The sequence below is a fragment of the Oryza glaberrima genome, chromosome 2, assembly GCF_000147395.1.
Source record: "Oryza glaberrima chromosome 2, OglaRS2, whole genome shotgun sequence".
NCBI classification, from domain to species: domain Eukaryota; kingdom Viridiplantae; phylum Streptophyta; class Magnoliopsida; order Poales; family Poaceae; genus Oryza; species Oryza glaberrima.
The window spans coordinates 3,529,414-3,545,049 of record NC_068327.1 but is presented as its reverse complement, the minus strand read 5'-3'; the positions used below and the strand labels follow the sequence as shown (position 1 = coordinate 3,545,049).

The window sequence follows — 15,636 nt, the reverse complement described above, 5'->3', positions numbered from 1 at the left end:
GAATTGGCAATAAACTTGCAAAGTACTATATCTACTGTAAATTAAGTAAAACCTGCACATTATTAACAGTGCTGATAAAATCTTGCGGAAAATTCCAATTGGGGACTACTGAGCATGCAAAATACTTAGACGACGCAATTATTGTGAAATACCTGAGGACACAGAATCAATGTTCATAGTCAAATAGCACAGACAAAAATTTGCAAAAATGATACATATATCCAAAAAGGCAGGTCATTTCCACAAGTAAAATAAGCACCCTGAAATGAGATGTCGGTAAATAGTAGCATGGAAAGAACATGCTGCTGAGCAAAACTACAATTAGGTACAGATTAACCTAATATGTTCATGTGCAATTATATTCCTTGCCTCCAAAAGGCCATGCAACTCATGGACTGCATTCACTAGTAAACCATAAAATTAGATTATGATGTTTGTGCTTGACAGAGACATACATCATGCTACTCCTTTAGGCTCCCTATTCAGTCACAATTGCACGCACGTTCCATGGAAGTCGACTCTTGCATTATGAGCTCAACTTGATATTTTTGTAATCACAATTTACTTCTGGTTCATTTTGGCCATATTATTAGCACATTAAATTGATACTAATATTGCATTATGAGCTCAACTTGACAATTAATTTTAATTTTCACAAATTACTTGTGGCTCATTTTGGCCATCTAGATCATATTTTCAGCAAAGCTGTGCAGTTGGCTGAAAAAGTAACACAGTTTCCATTAACTTGATGCTGATTAATTAACTTTAGGGATTTGTATTGCTGAAAATGGATAAAAACATCACGTTGACTAAAATATAAGAGGGCTGTAAAGCTTGATTTGGTGGTACATATGGTAAGGAAAATTTCTTAAAGACATGTCTTTCGGTGGTAAGTAAGTAGACAAAAAAAATGATATCGAAGTAAAAGAGCCATGGAGTAGGAATTTATGTAAGAATAATATCAAAAGAAAAGTAAAACTCGATGCTTTTTTTCTAAAAAAATAAAGGTCAAGCTCGATGAGAATAAAGCCCTTCGCAAGTGGAATTTGAGTAGCATGAAAATTACTAGCATACAAATCTTTATGTCGATTTGGAAATCTAGTGTGGAAGAGTCAAAGTATTTTTTATATATTACACGGGTTATGAAGCCTTTTTTATGGCAGATACTCGCCTTTGTTAATGAAGAGTTAAAGTTTGCAGACAATCGGATGGTGGGGAAAAAGATTTCAACTATACCATCAGAATTCAGAACCTGAAGGCAACACATTCCAGATACTTTTGTGAGATTTTACATTGAGCAGCTCGCTTTTTTTTTCATTTCTCCTTTTTTCCTCCGACTTTTGTGCATTCCCTAAAAAATGAGTTCACAACTCATTTCTCCTTTTTTTTTTCTCTCGGACTTTTGTGCATTCCCTAAAAAATGAGTTCACAAAACACAACAAAAAAAAACTTGATCTCCATTATGGTTCCTGAAGAGAAATATTAGAGATGAATAGTTAGCAGAGCAGCTAAATTTTGATTGTTTGGATCACCAATCACCAATGAACAATGGTTAGTTAAGCTCCAGGCTTCACCAAGTAGTAGTTGCTTGGATGATGGGCCCAGTGAGGGGGCAGTGTCCCTCAGCTCTTACCAACTTTAGGTGTGTAATCGACATCTAACTTATTATCTTCAGTTCTTATCAACCTCAGGTGTTTTTTCATGCAAGCATGACCTCAGTTGTCCATTTCTTATTCATTCAGGGCGCACCAGGCTTCACCTTCTGTTATAGTACTGGATATAGGTTAACCGGATAGGTTAAACTTTGTATTGCTGGATCCTTCCTGTAAATCCTTTGCATACCTTTGATTGCTTACTCGAATAAAATTATACAACTATGATCGATAACAAACTGCAATTCAGCACAGAACAACTACAACCATCAATCACCATAGGTTCAGTCGGTGATCCAATAACAGAACAAATTAAATCATGCATATTAGAATTCACGTTGTCAACAATCGAACAAGCACACACGAACACACGGACACGAAAGTGGAGGGCAATCAACTTTATTGATGTTTCTCTCTCTGTTACAAGTATTACTTTGCCCTCAACCTCACTATTGTATTTATACCCACAATAGGATGTCCTATATGGATACATACATATATATTTGGTATAAGCCCACTTCATTAATAAGGAAACAGAAGAATAGAAGGAGGAGGTACCGTGATCCTCACGATCACGGTCCTACAAATCCGACTCCTTCGGGAGATCGGTTTCATAACACTCCCCCTTGGGCGAATACCGCGCTATACATATGCCTCATCAAAACTCCTTCCAAAAACTCAGTGGGAGAAAAATGAATAGGAGAAAGAGTACATAGTACACGCTACTTATATTGCACTATTGCCTCATTAAAAACCTAAATGTGAGAAACTTCAAAGAAAACTCACTAAAGGGAAAAAGAGTACAACCATAAGCTAATCTACTGGATAACTCTATCATTCTTCAAGAATGATGTAATGATCTGCATGATCAATATCAACGGAACACAGTCAGGGAAGTGCTCCCCCTGATTTGTGCAAATCTCTCATCCTCCTCATACCGATGCCATGCACAAGCTTCTCAAAAACACTAGTTGGCAAAGACTTAGTAAATAAATCAGCGAGATTTTCACTAGTCTTGGTGAGAGTCACCTTGATTTCTTCTTTCTTTTGCAATTCATGCATATAGAAGAATTTAGGCAATATATGTTTTGTGAGACTCGTCTTCACATAACCCGTTTGTATTTGTGCAACACAAGCTGAATTATCTTCATAAATAATGGTTGGAGTTGGTGTGATATTCAGCCCACATCTATTCTGTACATGTTGTATCACCCTCCTCAACCACATGCATTCCTTGCTCGCTTCAAATAATGCTATAATCTCCGAGTGATTTGTTGATGTCGCGACCATCGTCTGCTTCGTCGACTTCCATGAGATGGCTGTACCACCACAGAGAAACACATACCCAGTCTGTGACAATGCTTTATGGGGGTCTGACAAATATCCAGCATCAGCATATCCCGCCATGGTCAAATCTTGATTTTTTCTAAAGAATAAACCGATATCTTGTGTGCCACGTAAATAACGGAAGATTTTCTTAATGCCATTCCAATGCCGTTTGGTAGGAACCGAACTGAACCTTGCAAGTAGGTTAACAGCAAATGCAATATCAGGCCTGGTACCATTCGAGAGATACATTAAAGCTCCAATGGCGCTTAAATATGGACATTCAGGTCCCAATAATTCCTCGTTATTTTCCTGTGGTCTAAATGGGTCACTCTCTACTGCTAGAGATCTTACTACCATGGGGGTTCTCGTCGGATATGAATCCTTCATATTAAATTTCTCCAATATCTTCTGGATATATGCAGACTGGTGTAACAATACCCCTTCATGAGTGTGCTCAAGCTGCAGACCTAAGCAATATTTAGTCTTACCTAATTCTTTCATCTCGAACTCCGTCTTTAGGTAAGAACTAGCTTCCTTAATCACCTGTGTGGTCCCGATGATATTCAGATCATCCACATATACAGAAATAATACAAAATCCATGTTCTCATTTTTTTTTATAAACACACAGGGACAGTCATCATTCTTGATGAATCCTTTTCCTTCTAAGAATTCACTGAGCCGGTTGTACCACATCCTACCGGATTGTTTTAACCCATACAATGATCTTTGCAATTTAACACTGTATATGTTGTGTTTTGTTTCTTCAGGAACTTGAATCCCATCGGGAACTTTCATATAGATTTCAGAATCCAATGACCCATATAAATATGCGGTCACTACATCCATCAACTGCATTTCTAAGTTCAAATTGACTGCCATAGATATTAAGAACCAGAATGTAATTCCATCCATTACAGGTGAATAGGTTTCATCGAAATCGATGCCAGGTCTCTGCGTAAACCCTTGTGCTACTAATCTCGCTTTATACCGAACCACCTGGTTATTCTCATCCCGTTTTCGGACGAACACCCATTTATATCCTACAGGGGATTTCCCTACGGGGGTACGATCAACAGGACTGAATACTTTTCTTTTATTGAGCGAGATTAACTCTGCCTTTATTGCTTCTTTCCATTTGACCCAGTCTGAACGCTTTTTGCATTCTGCCATGGACTTTGGTTCTGGATCCAGATCAATGATCTTAGCGATCTTTTCGGCAAAGTATATGTCGACAATAGTAGTCTCTCTATTGTATGTTTCACCTGTATCCACATAACTGGTGGATATTTCCTCTATTCTTTCACATTCCTGATCTTCATTGTTTCCCGCAGTGTTTAAGTCAGGAATTTCCGGTCTCCCAGTGCTAGTAGTAATTGCGCGCGCATTCTCACTGGGTTCATTGCCATCCGGGCATATCACTGCAGGTGGCTCATCTACCTGGTGAGCTCCTTCACTATTCTCTGGTGCTGTGGTATTCTGTCCAATCTGTTGTTTCATAGGACGTCTCCTAGAAACTTTAGTTTGGTTGTGTGCAACCGGTGGTCTCCCCCTCTTCCTAGAAGTTGGGGTAGATGTAGAAATTAATTTGAAAACCGGTTCCTCTGCGTCATGAGGTATTTCTACTCTTTCCGGTGCATTCACAACAGGTATATGAGATTTCATGATCCCCTTTGGGTTAGTGAAGGCTTCTGGCAGATTATTTGCAATTCTTTGCAAATCAATTATGGTCTGAACTTCCTGGTCAGATTCCTTAGTACGTGGATCTAAATGTAGGAGATTTTTAGTTTCCCACTCAATTTCGCGGCATTCGACCTTCTGTAGGTACTTTCCTCCCCCTAATGCCGGGAAATGATCTTCATTAAATATACAATCAGCGTATCGACCCGTACGTAGGTCTCCTGTCAATGGTTCTAAAAATTTAATGATAGACGGAGATTCAAATCCTACATAGATTCCCAATTTTCTATGAGGACCCATTGACGTACGCTTAGGTGGCGGTATAGGGGCGTATACAGCACATCCAAATTTGCGCATATGGGAAATATTTGGTGCATATCCACGTGTAAGTTGCATAGGGGATACAACATTGTATGCAATAGGTCTAATTTGAAGTAACGCCGCTGCATGCAAAACAACGTGTCCCCAACATGTAGTTGGTAGGTTGCTATGCAGTAGCAATGGCCTAGCGATAAGCTTAATCCTCTTAATTAATGATTCGGCAAGACCATTCTGAGTGTGGACGTGTGGTACAGAATGTTCCACTTTAATTCCCAAAGCCATGCAATATTCATTAAATACCTTAGAGGTAAACTCCCTGGCATTGTCCATTCTAATGGATTGTATCCGGTTATCCGGGAAACTGGCTCTGAACTGGATTATTTGGGAAATAAGCCGCGCAAAAACGTAGTTTCTAGTAGAAAGTAAGCAAACAGTGCTCCATCGAGTTGATGCATCAATTAATACCATAAAATATCGGAATGATCCGGACATGGGATTAATTGGTCCACATATGTCTCCCTGTATTCGTTGCAAGAATACTGGTGATTCTGCGTTCACCTTTAGATTAGAGGGTCTAATGATTAATTTCCCTGTTGCACAATCAGTGCAAACAAAATCTTCTTGGTTTGGGAAATCGTTAGTTCGTAAATTATGGCCATTTGAAGTTGAGATGATTCTTCTCATCATCCCTAGACCTGGATGTCCTAACCTGTCATGCCATATTCTGTATGACTCAGGATTTTTAAATATTGTTTTCACTGCAACATTTTTGGGTTTTATATGAGTGTAGTACAGGCCAGATTTCAAGGAAGGGAGTTTTTCAACAACAGTCTTACGATTTCCGTCTAATTTCGTTATGAGAAGAAATTCGAGTTTATTCTCATCTTTGGTTTCTACATGATAACCATTAGCACGGATATCTTTAAAGCTTAGTAGAGTACGACTGGACTCTGGATATAATAGAGCATCATTTATAATGATCTTGGTACCATGTGGGAGAACTACTGTTGCTCGTCCCACTCCGACGATGTGTGCATTGCTTCCGGCAATAGTAGCGATTTGACCAGTCTTTTTCTTTAAAGTCTGGAAATACGTGGTATCTCGAAAGATAGTATTGGTGGTACAACAGTCTACCAGACACATCTCCTCTTCCATTGCCATAGTACGTAACAATGTTCTATCATAAAGCATTTAAATATAATCAATTCATGACCATATAGCAAAAATTAACACTTTAAGATAGAAAAATAAAAATCTGGGAAATATATTAAACTAAAAGAGTTCACTCAATTATTAAGATAACCATTGCTCTGAAGGAGCTTACAGAAACTATAGTTCTGCTAGGAACACAAACTAAATGCACACTTGAAAAATCACCTAACTTTAGTCTATTACATAGACTAAAATTTAAAGTAACTTATAATGTAGGAAGCTAAGATACAAATTGGAAGACTTAAATGTCCCCATATAACTGATCAGAGTCCATGAGATCATCTGAGAGCTTCAGCTCTGCGTCTGCTGCATTTTGTTCTATCTTATCATTGATGTGCATTGCAACCACTGCCTTCTCATCGACATGCTTGTCGATATGCATGGCAGCCATCTTCTCCTCTGAGTGCTGGATCTCAACAGTGAAGTGTGACTCATGCTCTGACTTCTTCTTCCCATGCTTCTCTTGATAAAGCTCAATGAGATGCTTAGGGATGCGGCAAATGCGAGACCAGTGTCCCCTAGTGCCACACTTGAAGCATACCTGATCTTGCTTTCCATATTCACCACTAGTAGAGCCCTTCTTAGACTTACTGTTCTGATTTCCTTTCTTCTTGAAAGACATCTTGTTTACTTTGCCACCATTTTTCCAGAAATTCTTCCCTTTGTTCTGGTTATTCTGGTTTTTCCCCTTCTTAAAGGAGCTAGCATTTGCTTCGGCTGTTGTTGAACTTCCAGTGGGGCGAGACGTATGATTTTCAACAAGTGTCTCATCTTCTCCTTGCGCTTCCATGAGCACGGAGACCAGTTCAAAATACTTCTCGTATTTAGCCTGGCGGTATTGCCTCTGAATATTCACATGATTGGCATGGAAGGTGGACAAAGTTTTGTCTATCATGTCAGCATCAGTGATTTTCTCTCCACATAGCTTAAGACAAGTGACAATGCGGTGAAGAACTGAGTTATATTGCTCCACAGATTTGTAATCCTGGAAATGTAAGTGAAGCCACTCACGTTTTTCTTTTGGGAGCAAAGCCTTTACTTGATGGCCATAGCGATCCTTCAGTGAGTCCGAAAGGACCTTCGGATCTTCCTCAGTCATATACTCATTCTTGAGAGTAGTATTCAAATGGTGCCTCAGGAAATGCAGTGCCTGATTTTTCTCGACTGAAGTTGGTAAATTATTAACTCCTCCAGCTGATGTTGCAATAGTTGGGTCCTGAATGCAGTTCAGGAGTTTCTTAGCACCAAGCATGATTTTGGCATCCAGTGCCCATGTCAGGTAATTCTTGCCGCTGACTGCTAGTTCAGCAAAATCTCTCTTAACAATATCAGTCATTTTCCTACATTAGTCATGCAAAATTCAATAAGTACTGCAAGTAAGAGCATGACAAGTGTGCAAATAGTAAATTGTTTGGTTATCCAAATTTAGTACTGTGTCAATATATTCCCATAATTCTCCCAACATTTCTCAGAATTGCTGTACTATTTATTTAGGTACCAAAGTAATTACTGAATTACTAACCCATTAAATAGTATCCTGAAAAAAAATAAAACAGCTAGGAAAATAAACCATAAATATGATGCTCTCTGGTGTGTACTAAATTTCAAATTATGAGAGCTCATTTCCTAAAAACCATGTCTTTAGGATTCTATGGTTGATTCAAAAAATTAACTAATAAACAGTTAATATACAGAAAATTGAAAGTACGGAATAACAAAAAATGTGATATTCTCTGTAATTTCTATAATCCCAAGGGACTATTCCGCTAAAATTCCAAATCCGCGTGTATCCTGAAAATTCAAGGACATATTCAGAAGTTTGCCTGTTTGGGGCCAAATTTCGATTCGAGCCCGACTCCTTTTATAGGCCTATTTATACTCGGCCTACCTCTATGTACCGGCTATTCAAAGGTTAACCGGCCCGTCGGGACCGTCAGCCTGCTAATGGCCTTGGCCCATATGCGGCCCAACAAGGGCGCCGCACCTTATCCAATCGGGTGGCTAGGGTTGAAACCCTAGCCCCCAATTCCACCGATTCGATGGCGGCAGCGGGTATCCCGACGGCTCATGCGGGCGAGGCGGCGAGGTTGACGGGGCTCGTCGTCACGGCGGGGTCGACGGAGCTCGTCGGCGCGGCGGGGTCGACGACAGAGGCGGAGCGGCGGTGAGGCTACAAGTAGCACCGACGCCGGCGTGGTTGGTTACGGGCCGTATCCGGCGTCCGGCAAGCGCAGCTCCTTGCTGTGCGCCGGCGGAATTTGGCTCGGCATGCGGGCCGGCGAGGCGGACGGCTATCGGCGGCGGGAGGCCACGGAGGCTTCGACCCCCGTCCCAGTCGCGTGCGGTAGCGCGGGAGGCGTGCCGTGCGTGCCGGCGGCAGGGGGATGCGGGCGCGGTCTCCTCAGCGTCTCTGCGGGCGGCGGCCGTTTACGGCGAGTGCGGGCGGTCAATTGAAGACCCGTCGGCTGGCTTTTCAAGGGCGAACCGACGACGGAAAGCCGATGGCACGATTCTGCGGCCATTGGTGAAGGGGGTGGCCGGCGACGCGTGCTGGCGGCGGCGAGGGCACGACGGCGCATGCTGGCGTCATCGACTCGGTTTCGTCGTCGTCAACTTCAGGAGGACGGCGGCGCTGGCATGAGGATTTGGGCCGATTCGTTCGGAATCGGCAATCACGTTAGCCAGGTATGCGATTCTTCTCATGTGCATCGCGATTACACCCTGAACGTAGCGTCGCCCTTCGAGGCATCACTAGTTCTAAACCGTCGTTCTTGCGGCGGCTTGTCTGATCCATTCGCGCGTCTAGGGCGTACAGTATCCGTGTATTTGTTTGCAAGAAAAGAAACCCAGCGCAAATGCTGGGAACAGATCTAATCGGACTATAGCGATAACCGCTTCTCGTTCGATAGATCGGTTGTACAAGGGATAACCCCATACGCCTGTTGCGCATGGGGTGGAGAGCCGCAAACTCTCGTGCTACGTGCGCCATAAGGGACAAATCCACGTAGTACAACCCATCGATCGAACGATTGGCGGAGAAATAAAAATAATAGAAAACAATCTAGCAAGTTTATCGTTATCCCTATAGAACGAGATTAGGACAGATCGATGTTGACAATATACCTTGGCTGAAGAGCACCTCGTGCTGATAACGTATTAGAATTCACGTTGTCAACAATCGAACAAGCACACACGAACACGAAAGTGGAGGACAATCAACTTTATTGATATAAGCCTTCATTAATAAGGAAACAGAAGAATAGAAGGAGGTACCGTGATCCTCACGATCACGGTCCTACAAATCCGACTCCTTCAGGATATTTGGTATAAGGCTTCATTAATAAGGAAACAGAAGAATAGAAGGAGGAGGTACCGTGATTCCTACAAATCCGACTCCTTCGGGAGATCGGTTTCATAACAATGCATACCATTTTCGTTTTATATTACAAATCGTTCTGATTTTTTATCTAGTCAAACCTCCCTAGGTTTAACCAAATTTATAAAAAAAATAACATCATCTACAACATCAAATTAATAGTTTCATTAGATGTAACATTAAATATATTTTGATAATATATTTGTTGTGTTAAAAATGTTGGCATGTTTTCAAGTACTCCCTCCGTCCAACAATATAAGGAATTTTAAGTTTTTGCTTGCAACGTTTGACCATTCGTCTTATTTAATTTTGTTTTGCAAATATAAAAAACGAAAAGTTGTGCTTAAAGTACTGTAAGTCACAAATAAAATAAATAACAATTTAAAAAAATTTGAATAAGACAAGTGGTCAAACGTTGCAAGTAAAAACTCAAAATCTCTTATTTTATGGGACGGAGACGGAGGGAGTAATAGATTAGCAGATTTCTGCGTAAAAAACAACCCAGATAAATGCGCACAGCAAACAATCATACGTAAAATCCAGATAAACCACAGCGGATCGGGCAATATCAACAGATGATGCCATCATAGGGATGTGATAACCGCATATCAAAATATCGATCCATGAGAGTATGTATGTCAGTTCGAACCACTTCACTCGCGGCAGCGAGGAAGTCGAAAAGCTTATTCACGACTCATCTAGCAAAACTTGACGATAAGCCTATCTCAAGTTCTTCATACAAGCATTGACATTGCAAAGTTACACCGAGAGGTCTGAAACAAAAGTGCAGACTACTGATGGAGACAAGCCGAATTAGCTTACGCTTCATCAAGGGCAAGAACACCTGGGAGGGTCTTGCCTTCCAGCAACTCCAAGCTAGCACCACCGCCGGTGGAGATGTGGCTCATCTTGTCGGCCAGCCCAGCCTTCTCGACCGCAGCAACGGAGTCACCACCACCGATGATGGTCGTGGCACCCTTTGTGGTAGTAAGATCAGCCAACTTCTTGGCAATTGCCTGATGAAAGACGAGAATGTTTAGCGACAGAAAAAAGAAAGAAAATGCAGGAAATCAGCGGATGTGAGTCAATTGTACTAACATCAGTGCCTGCTGCAAACTTCTCAAACTCAAAGACTCCCATAGGTCCGTTCCAAATGATAGTGTTGCAGGTGTCCAATGCTTCGCTGAAAGTCTTGATGGCATCTGGGCCAACATCAAGACCCATCCAACCATCGGGGATAGCGGAGGCAGCAACAGTCTAAAAATGATGGTATAGTGGACATCAAAACAACGGACATAAAAGTTTGTAATAATTTAGTACTATGCACCATGAATATTACTGGATGTTGCCATCCACAGGGACAAACATTTTCGAATTTATGATATCATGATGGAGGCTGAAATGCCAATATATTAATCGATCATTACTTGTATGATGCTTGAAATGAAATACATCAACAATCACCTGTTATTTTAAATTTAAAACTACTTTAGTTTCCTAGTAAGGAGCAAAATGTAATTTGCAGAACTGTGTAAATGAACAAACCTTGCTTTCAGCATCTGCGGCAAACTTGTCAGCCACTACAACATCGGTAGGAAGTAAGAGAGAAACACCCTTCGCCTTCGCCTTCTCAATAAGTGAAGTTGCAAGCTCAAGTTTGTCTTCCTCCACAAGAGATTTTCCAACAGCATATCCCTGGGCTTTGTAGAATGTGAAGATCATACCACCACCAAGGATGAGGACATCAACCTTTGCCAACAGAGACTCAATCACCCCAATCTTAGTTGAGACCTTGGATCCACCAACGATGGCCGCAAATGGCTTCTTTGGGTTTGCAACAGCTCCAACAAGATAGTCAAGTTCCTGAAATAATTAACCATATCAGTACAGTTGTATTTTTTATTCTGAAATAAGCATTATGCAACATATTTTGGAGAATACATTGAAGATTAAAAAAAATATTAATTTACTTATAAACTTCTCTCTAATATTCCATGTTATTTCCTACTCCTAAAGTAACAAACTCTTCGGTGGACTATTGGGTGGTTGCCAATCCTAAGGGTGGTATTGCTTCTTTGAAATGAATACAAACTAGGTTGGTTGAGGATTGAGGTGAATAATGTATATGAATTCAATTCCTAATTATGAGTTATTACCGCGGGACCTATGTATTACTAGGAATATATATTTAAGCAAACATTGACCAGGATGGAGACTTCATTTTGGCAATACCTTCTGCATCAGGAAGCCAGCAACAGCAGGCTTCAAAAACTTGGTCACTCCCTCAGTTGAAGCATGAGCTCTGTGTGCAGTGCCAAAAGCATCATTTACATAGAGGTCAGCGACAGATGCAAGCTTCTTGGCAAACTCAGGATCATTCTTTTCTTCCTCCTTGTAGAATCTAACATTCTCTAGGAGTAGAACACCACCTTCCGGCAAAGCAGCAGCCAATTTCTCAACTTCCTCACCAATGCAATCATTGGCCATCACAACCTATTTATGCACACAAATAGATCAGAGGAATACAAGAGCTGTTGTCTAGTTCAACAATAACAAAAATTAACTGTTAACAGCTATCATCCAATGGCATACATCGACTCCAAGGAGCTCAGACAAGCGTGGAACAAGAGGCTTCAAGCTGTACTTGGGGGTGACACCCTTCGGACGGCCCTGGAGGTTACAAAAGTGAATCATGTTAGAATGAAAAGCAACAGTTAAGAGCTTACAGTTGATTAGTAATCCATTCTGTTTTGTTCACAGTACGCACCACAAGCATTATAAACTCTTCTGCATATAAAAGCTACAACACAAAGTTGCTTATTTGTCAACTTGTTGTACAATATACAACATAACCGTTTTGGTTTGGATACTCCTGAAATTGATATATTCTACTGGAGGTTCTCATGGCACAAAACTTTAGCCCAAAAAAGTGAAGTTTTGGTTATCAGAAACTATGCCATCATGTTATCCAATCCATGAAACAACACTCACAAGAGAGAAATGGAACAGATATAAGTGCTTGTGAGTGAAATGAAACAGATATAAGTGCTGGATGAAATATACATGTGAAATGCAGAAGCACAAACTTGACATGTCTCTGTGATCAGGTTTAACCACTATTTCCTACCTAACAAACATTTAATGATCAATTATACAAAAATTTGATGATCAATTATAGACAAGGAACTTGCATTGTCTGAAAACAACAGAAGACAAGACAATCATCATCAAACCCATTAATTACCCCATTACACTAAAGGTCAAACCTCCATGCTGAATACTTTTAATGTTCATTATATTATTATGCTAGTACAACTCTTATTAGTCATCCAAAATTTAAAAACGTACTAATATAATGGAAGACATAGATAGTCATGGTACCCAACCAAAATGGAAGGCAAGCACAAAGGTCAGCAAGAGCATTAAACAATGCACTGGTCCAAGTCATCACAATCAAAGTTCATTTCGGGCACTGATCACAATAAAGAACAAACAGTAGCACATCTGGAGTACCTCGTCTAACAGTTCATTAATTAAGTCAAGTCCGTTATGTCAGTCTGTCATAATGCAAATCTATTTAAACAACACAAACAAATAAGAGATCGATTTTCATTTTAAAAATTGGGCCGCCTTTGCCTCGATCATATCGAATCCTACGTTGATCACTACAACCCTGACAAAGTTACTCATATCTACACAAATGGTAGCTTCCGATCCGAATTCCTTCCAGTACTAGCGACCAAATCTCATCCACCCCTAGAACCCAAAAAAATCTAAAGTAGCATGCCACTTTGCAGATCGAAAGCGCGGGAGGGTCAAGGATCGATGGCAGGGGGTGCTCACTGACCAGATGGCTGGCGAGGATGACCTTGGCGCCCTTCTCGAGGAGGAACTTGACGGTGGGCACGGACGCGCGGATGCGGGTGTCGTCGGTGATCTTCTGGGCGTCGTCGAGCGGCACGTTGAGGTCGGCCCGCACGAACACCTTCTTCCCCCTCAGATCCGCCTCCCCCAGCGTCCCCACGCTCCTCTTCGTCGCCATTGCTTCCCCTCCCCTGCACCAAATCCGGCCCCGCGAGCGTCAAACGAGATCCCGCGAAGCACACAGCAATCCTCCGCACCCGCGGATCCAAGATCGAGCGCGCGATCGGAGGAGGGAACTCACCTTGGATCGGATCGGATCGAATCAGCGGCGAGAGGAAGACGAAGACGAAGGTTTGGATTGCGATGTGATGCGGCGATGGAGGGAGGGAGGTATTCTTTATAGAATAGAGGGGGGGAATATTCGCATCTCCGCGTCGCTGGCATGTGGGGCCGGGAGGCGTGGGGCCCAGATGGCAGTGGGTTTGGTTCAGGTGGGGTTTGGCTTGGAGCGGGGGTAAGAGAGAAGATGCGGCGCCTGCGGGTTTGTGGTGGGCCCACGGATTGGGGATCGACGGCGAGGATTCGACGGTATTGGAACGAGGGAAGGTTCTGGAAAGGTGGGGGCGGCGCGTGGAAATGGTGAGGTGGGCGGTCGTCTTCTTGTTGCCCTGATCAACATGGCTGAATTCTAACGAAAATGGATGGATGGATTAATGGACCATTGGGTTTTTTGGGCTCATGTTGTTTCGCAGCTTGCGTGCTTGGAATCGATGCTATGTTCTTCCAAACTTTTCCAGTCGAGACGCCTCTATCATATCTTTTTAGATTAATGTAGTAGTACATCATATGGAGTACATTTCACCGTGAACAAGGGGAATCCATGCGTTGAGGAAAGGGGATTCAACCCTATAGCAAGGAGAGGTTTAGTGTAAGTTTTACATCACTTGAATACATTCTTTGTATTAACATGGAGTGCCATATCAGCGGTCATCCACGGGCAAACCAGGAATGGATCTGCTGTGATACGTTAAACCAACAATATACTCGCAAACATGTAATTTATAATTTCATATATCTAAATTATATAATGGTTTAAATTTAAGGACTTGGTCATTTATTTCACATTTTTAAAATACAATTTCTCCTTGATCATCTGATTGCCATGGCAAGGTGACTTCTAACACTTGCAGGAGCACGAGAGCTAACCCCGAACAAAAGTTAAAAAACAGTCTCAAATAATAAAGAACAGGGTAACAACTGATTAAAAAATAAATTTAATCACCACCACACCACCTCCTGGTGTTTCACAAACCATTAAAGGAGTCGATTGGCATCAATTTATATTGTGGAAGCTTCGATATCTATAGTTTTACTGTTGTGCTGTTCATGGATGAAAATCAGAATCGGGCTTCGGGCTATAAGTGAGGGCGAGTAAATGGACTTTCTCCGCCGAATTGAATCATGAATACTATGTTGGAATAAGTTCACTGGAGATCCCTCAACTTAACAGCGAGATTTTTTGAAATCCCTTAACCACAAAACCAAAAATCTCGACCCCTAAACTATACAAAACCGTTCAGTCAAAGTCACTAGGCAGTATATATAGGTGGTTTTGCTGACGTGGCATCCTACTTAGCAATTTTTTTTTAAAAAGTACGTGGGACCCACATGTCAGCTGCACGTTTTTTTCTTCTCCTTCTCTTCTCTTTTCTCTCTTCCCTCTTCCCTTATTTAGTGAGGAGGCCGGCGGCGGGCGGAGCGGCGATGGCAGCGTGCTTCCGCTGCACGCCGTCCACGACGGCGGCATCCGGCCCCGCGGGGCCCAGCCATCTTCCTCTTGACGGGACGGCGCTGTCCATCGCCGTGCACGACGCCGTGGCCGCCTCGACGGCGAGGATCTCCTCCTCCGCCATGCTGCAGGGCACCTGGCCGACGAACAGCCGCACCCTCTCGCCGTCGCCATCCTCCGCATCTCCGGCCATCACCGTGATCTCTCTCTCTCTCCCGTCTCTTTTCCTTTTCTGATGGCTATGCAACCTCATGTCCGTCCTCTCCTCGTTCTTGCCTGCGCCTTTTGCCTTTCTATATCGGACGAGCACTAACCACTGATTGATTGATTGATTGATCAGTATCAGTGTCTTGAGTACAAGTTAATTAATCGATGAGTAGTACCAAGTCATGATCTCGAGTAGCAGTGAATGTT

The 15,636-nt window shown here is 42.1% G+C and overlaps 2 protein-coding genes across 2 annotated transcripts; both read right to left on the bottom strand.

Moving 5' to 3' along the window:
* Positions 1 to 6,434: 6,434 nt before the first annotated feature.
* On the bottom strand, positions 6,435 to 7,529 carry LOC127761621 (uncharacterized). Its single transcript, XM_052285939.1, has one exon. It carries the CDS (start codon positions 7,527 to 7,529, stop codon positions 6,435 to 6,437), a length of 1,095 nt encoding a protein of 364 aa, XP_052141899.1.
* Positions 7,530 to 10,137: 2,608 nt separating this feature from the next.
* Positions 10,138 to 13,826, bottom strand: LOC127764183 (phosphoglycerate kinase, cytosolic). The gene is made up of 7 exons (XM_052289020.1): positions 13,735 to 13,826; positions 13,417 to 13,624; positions 12,162 to 12,239; positions 11,802 to 12,062; positions 11,115 to 11,432; positions 10,668 to 10,826; positions 10,138 to 10,585 (listed from the first exon to the last, which is right to left on the bottom strand). The coding sequence occupies exons 2-7, from the start codon at positions 13,609 to 13,611 to the stop codon at positions 10,388 to 10,390; spliced, it is 1,209 nt and encodes a 402-aa protein (XP_052144980.1). The 5' UTR covers positions 13,612 to 13,624; positions 13,735 to 13,826; the 3' UTR covers positions 10,138 to 10,387.
* Between the last annotated feature and the right edge of the window lie 1,810 nt (positions 13,827 to 15,636).

Bases quoted from the DNA above. Each gene is read 5' to 3' on its own strand.
- LOC127761621 (XM_052285939.1), bottom strand. From the start codon at position 7,529: ATGACTGATATTGTTAAGAGAGATTTTGCTGAACTAGCAGTCAGCGGC.
- LOC127764183 (XM_052289020.1), bottom strand. From the start codon at position 13,611: ATGGCGACGAAGAGGAGCGTGGGGACGCTGGGGGAGGCGGATCTGAGG. The intron at 11,433-11,801 runs GTATTGCCAAAA...TAATTATTTCAG, and splicing joins CTGGCTTCCTGATGCAGAAG to GAACTTGACTATCTTGTTGG. The intron at 10,827-11,114 runs GTTTGTTCATTT...CATCATTTTTAG, and splicing joins CCGCAGATGCTGAAAGCAAG to ACTGTTGCTGCCTCCGCTAT.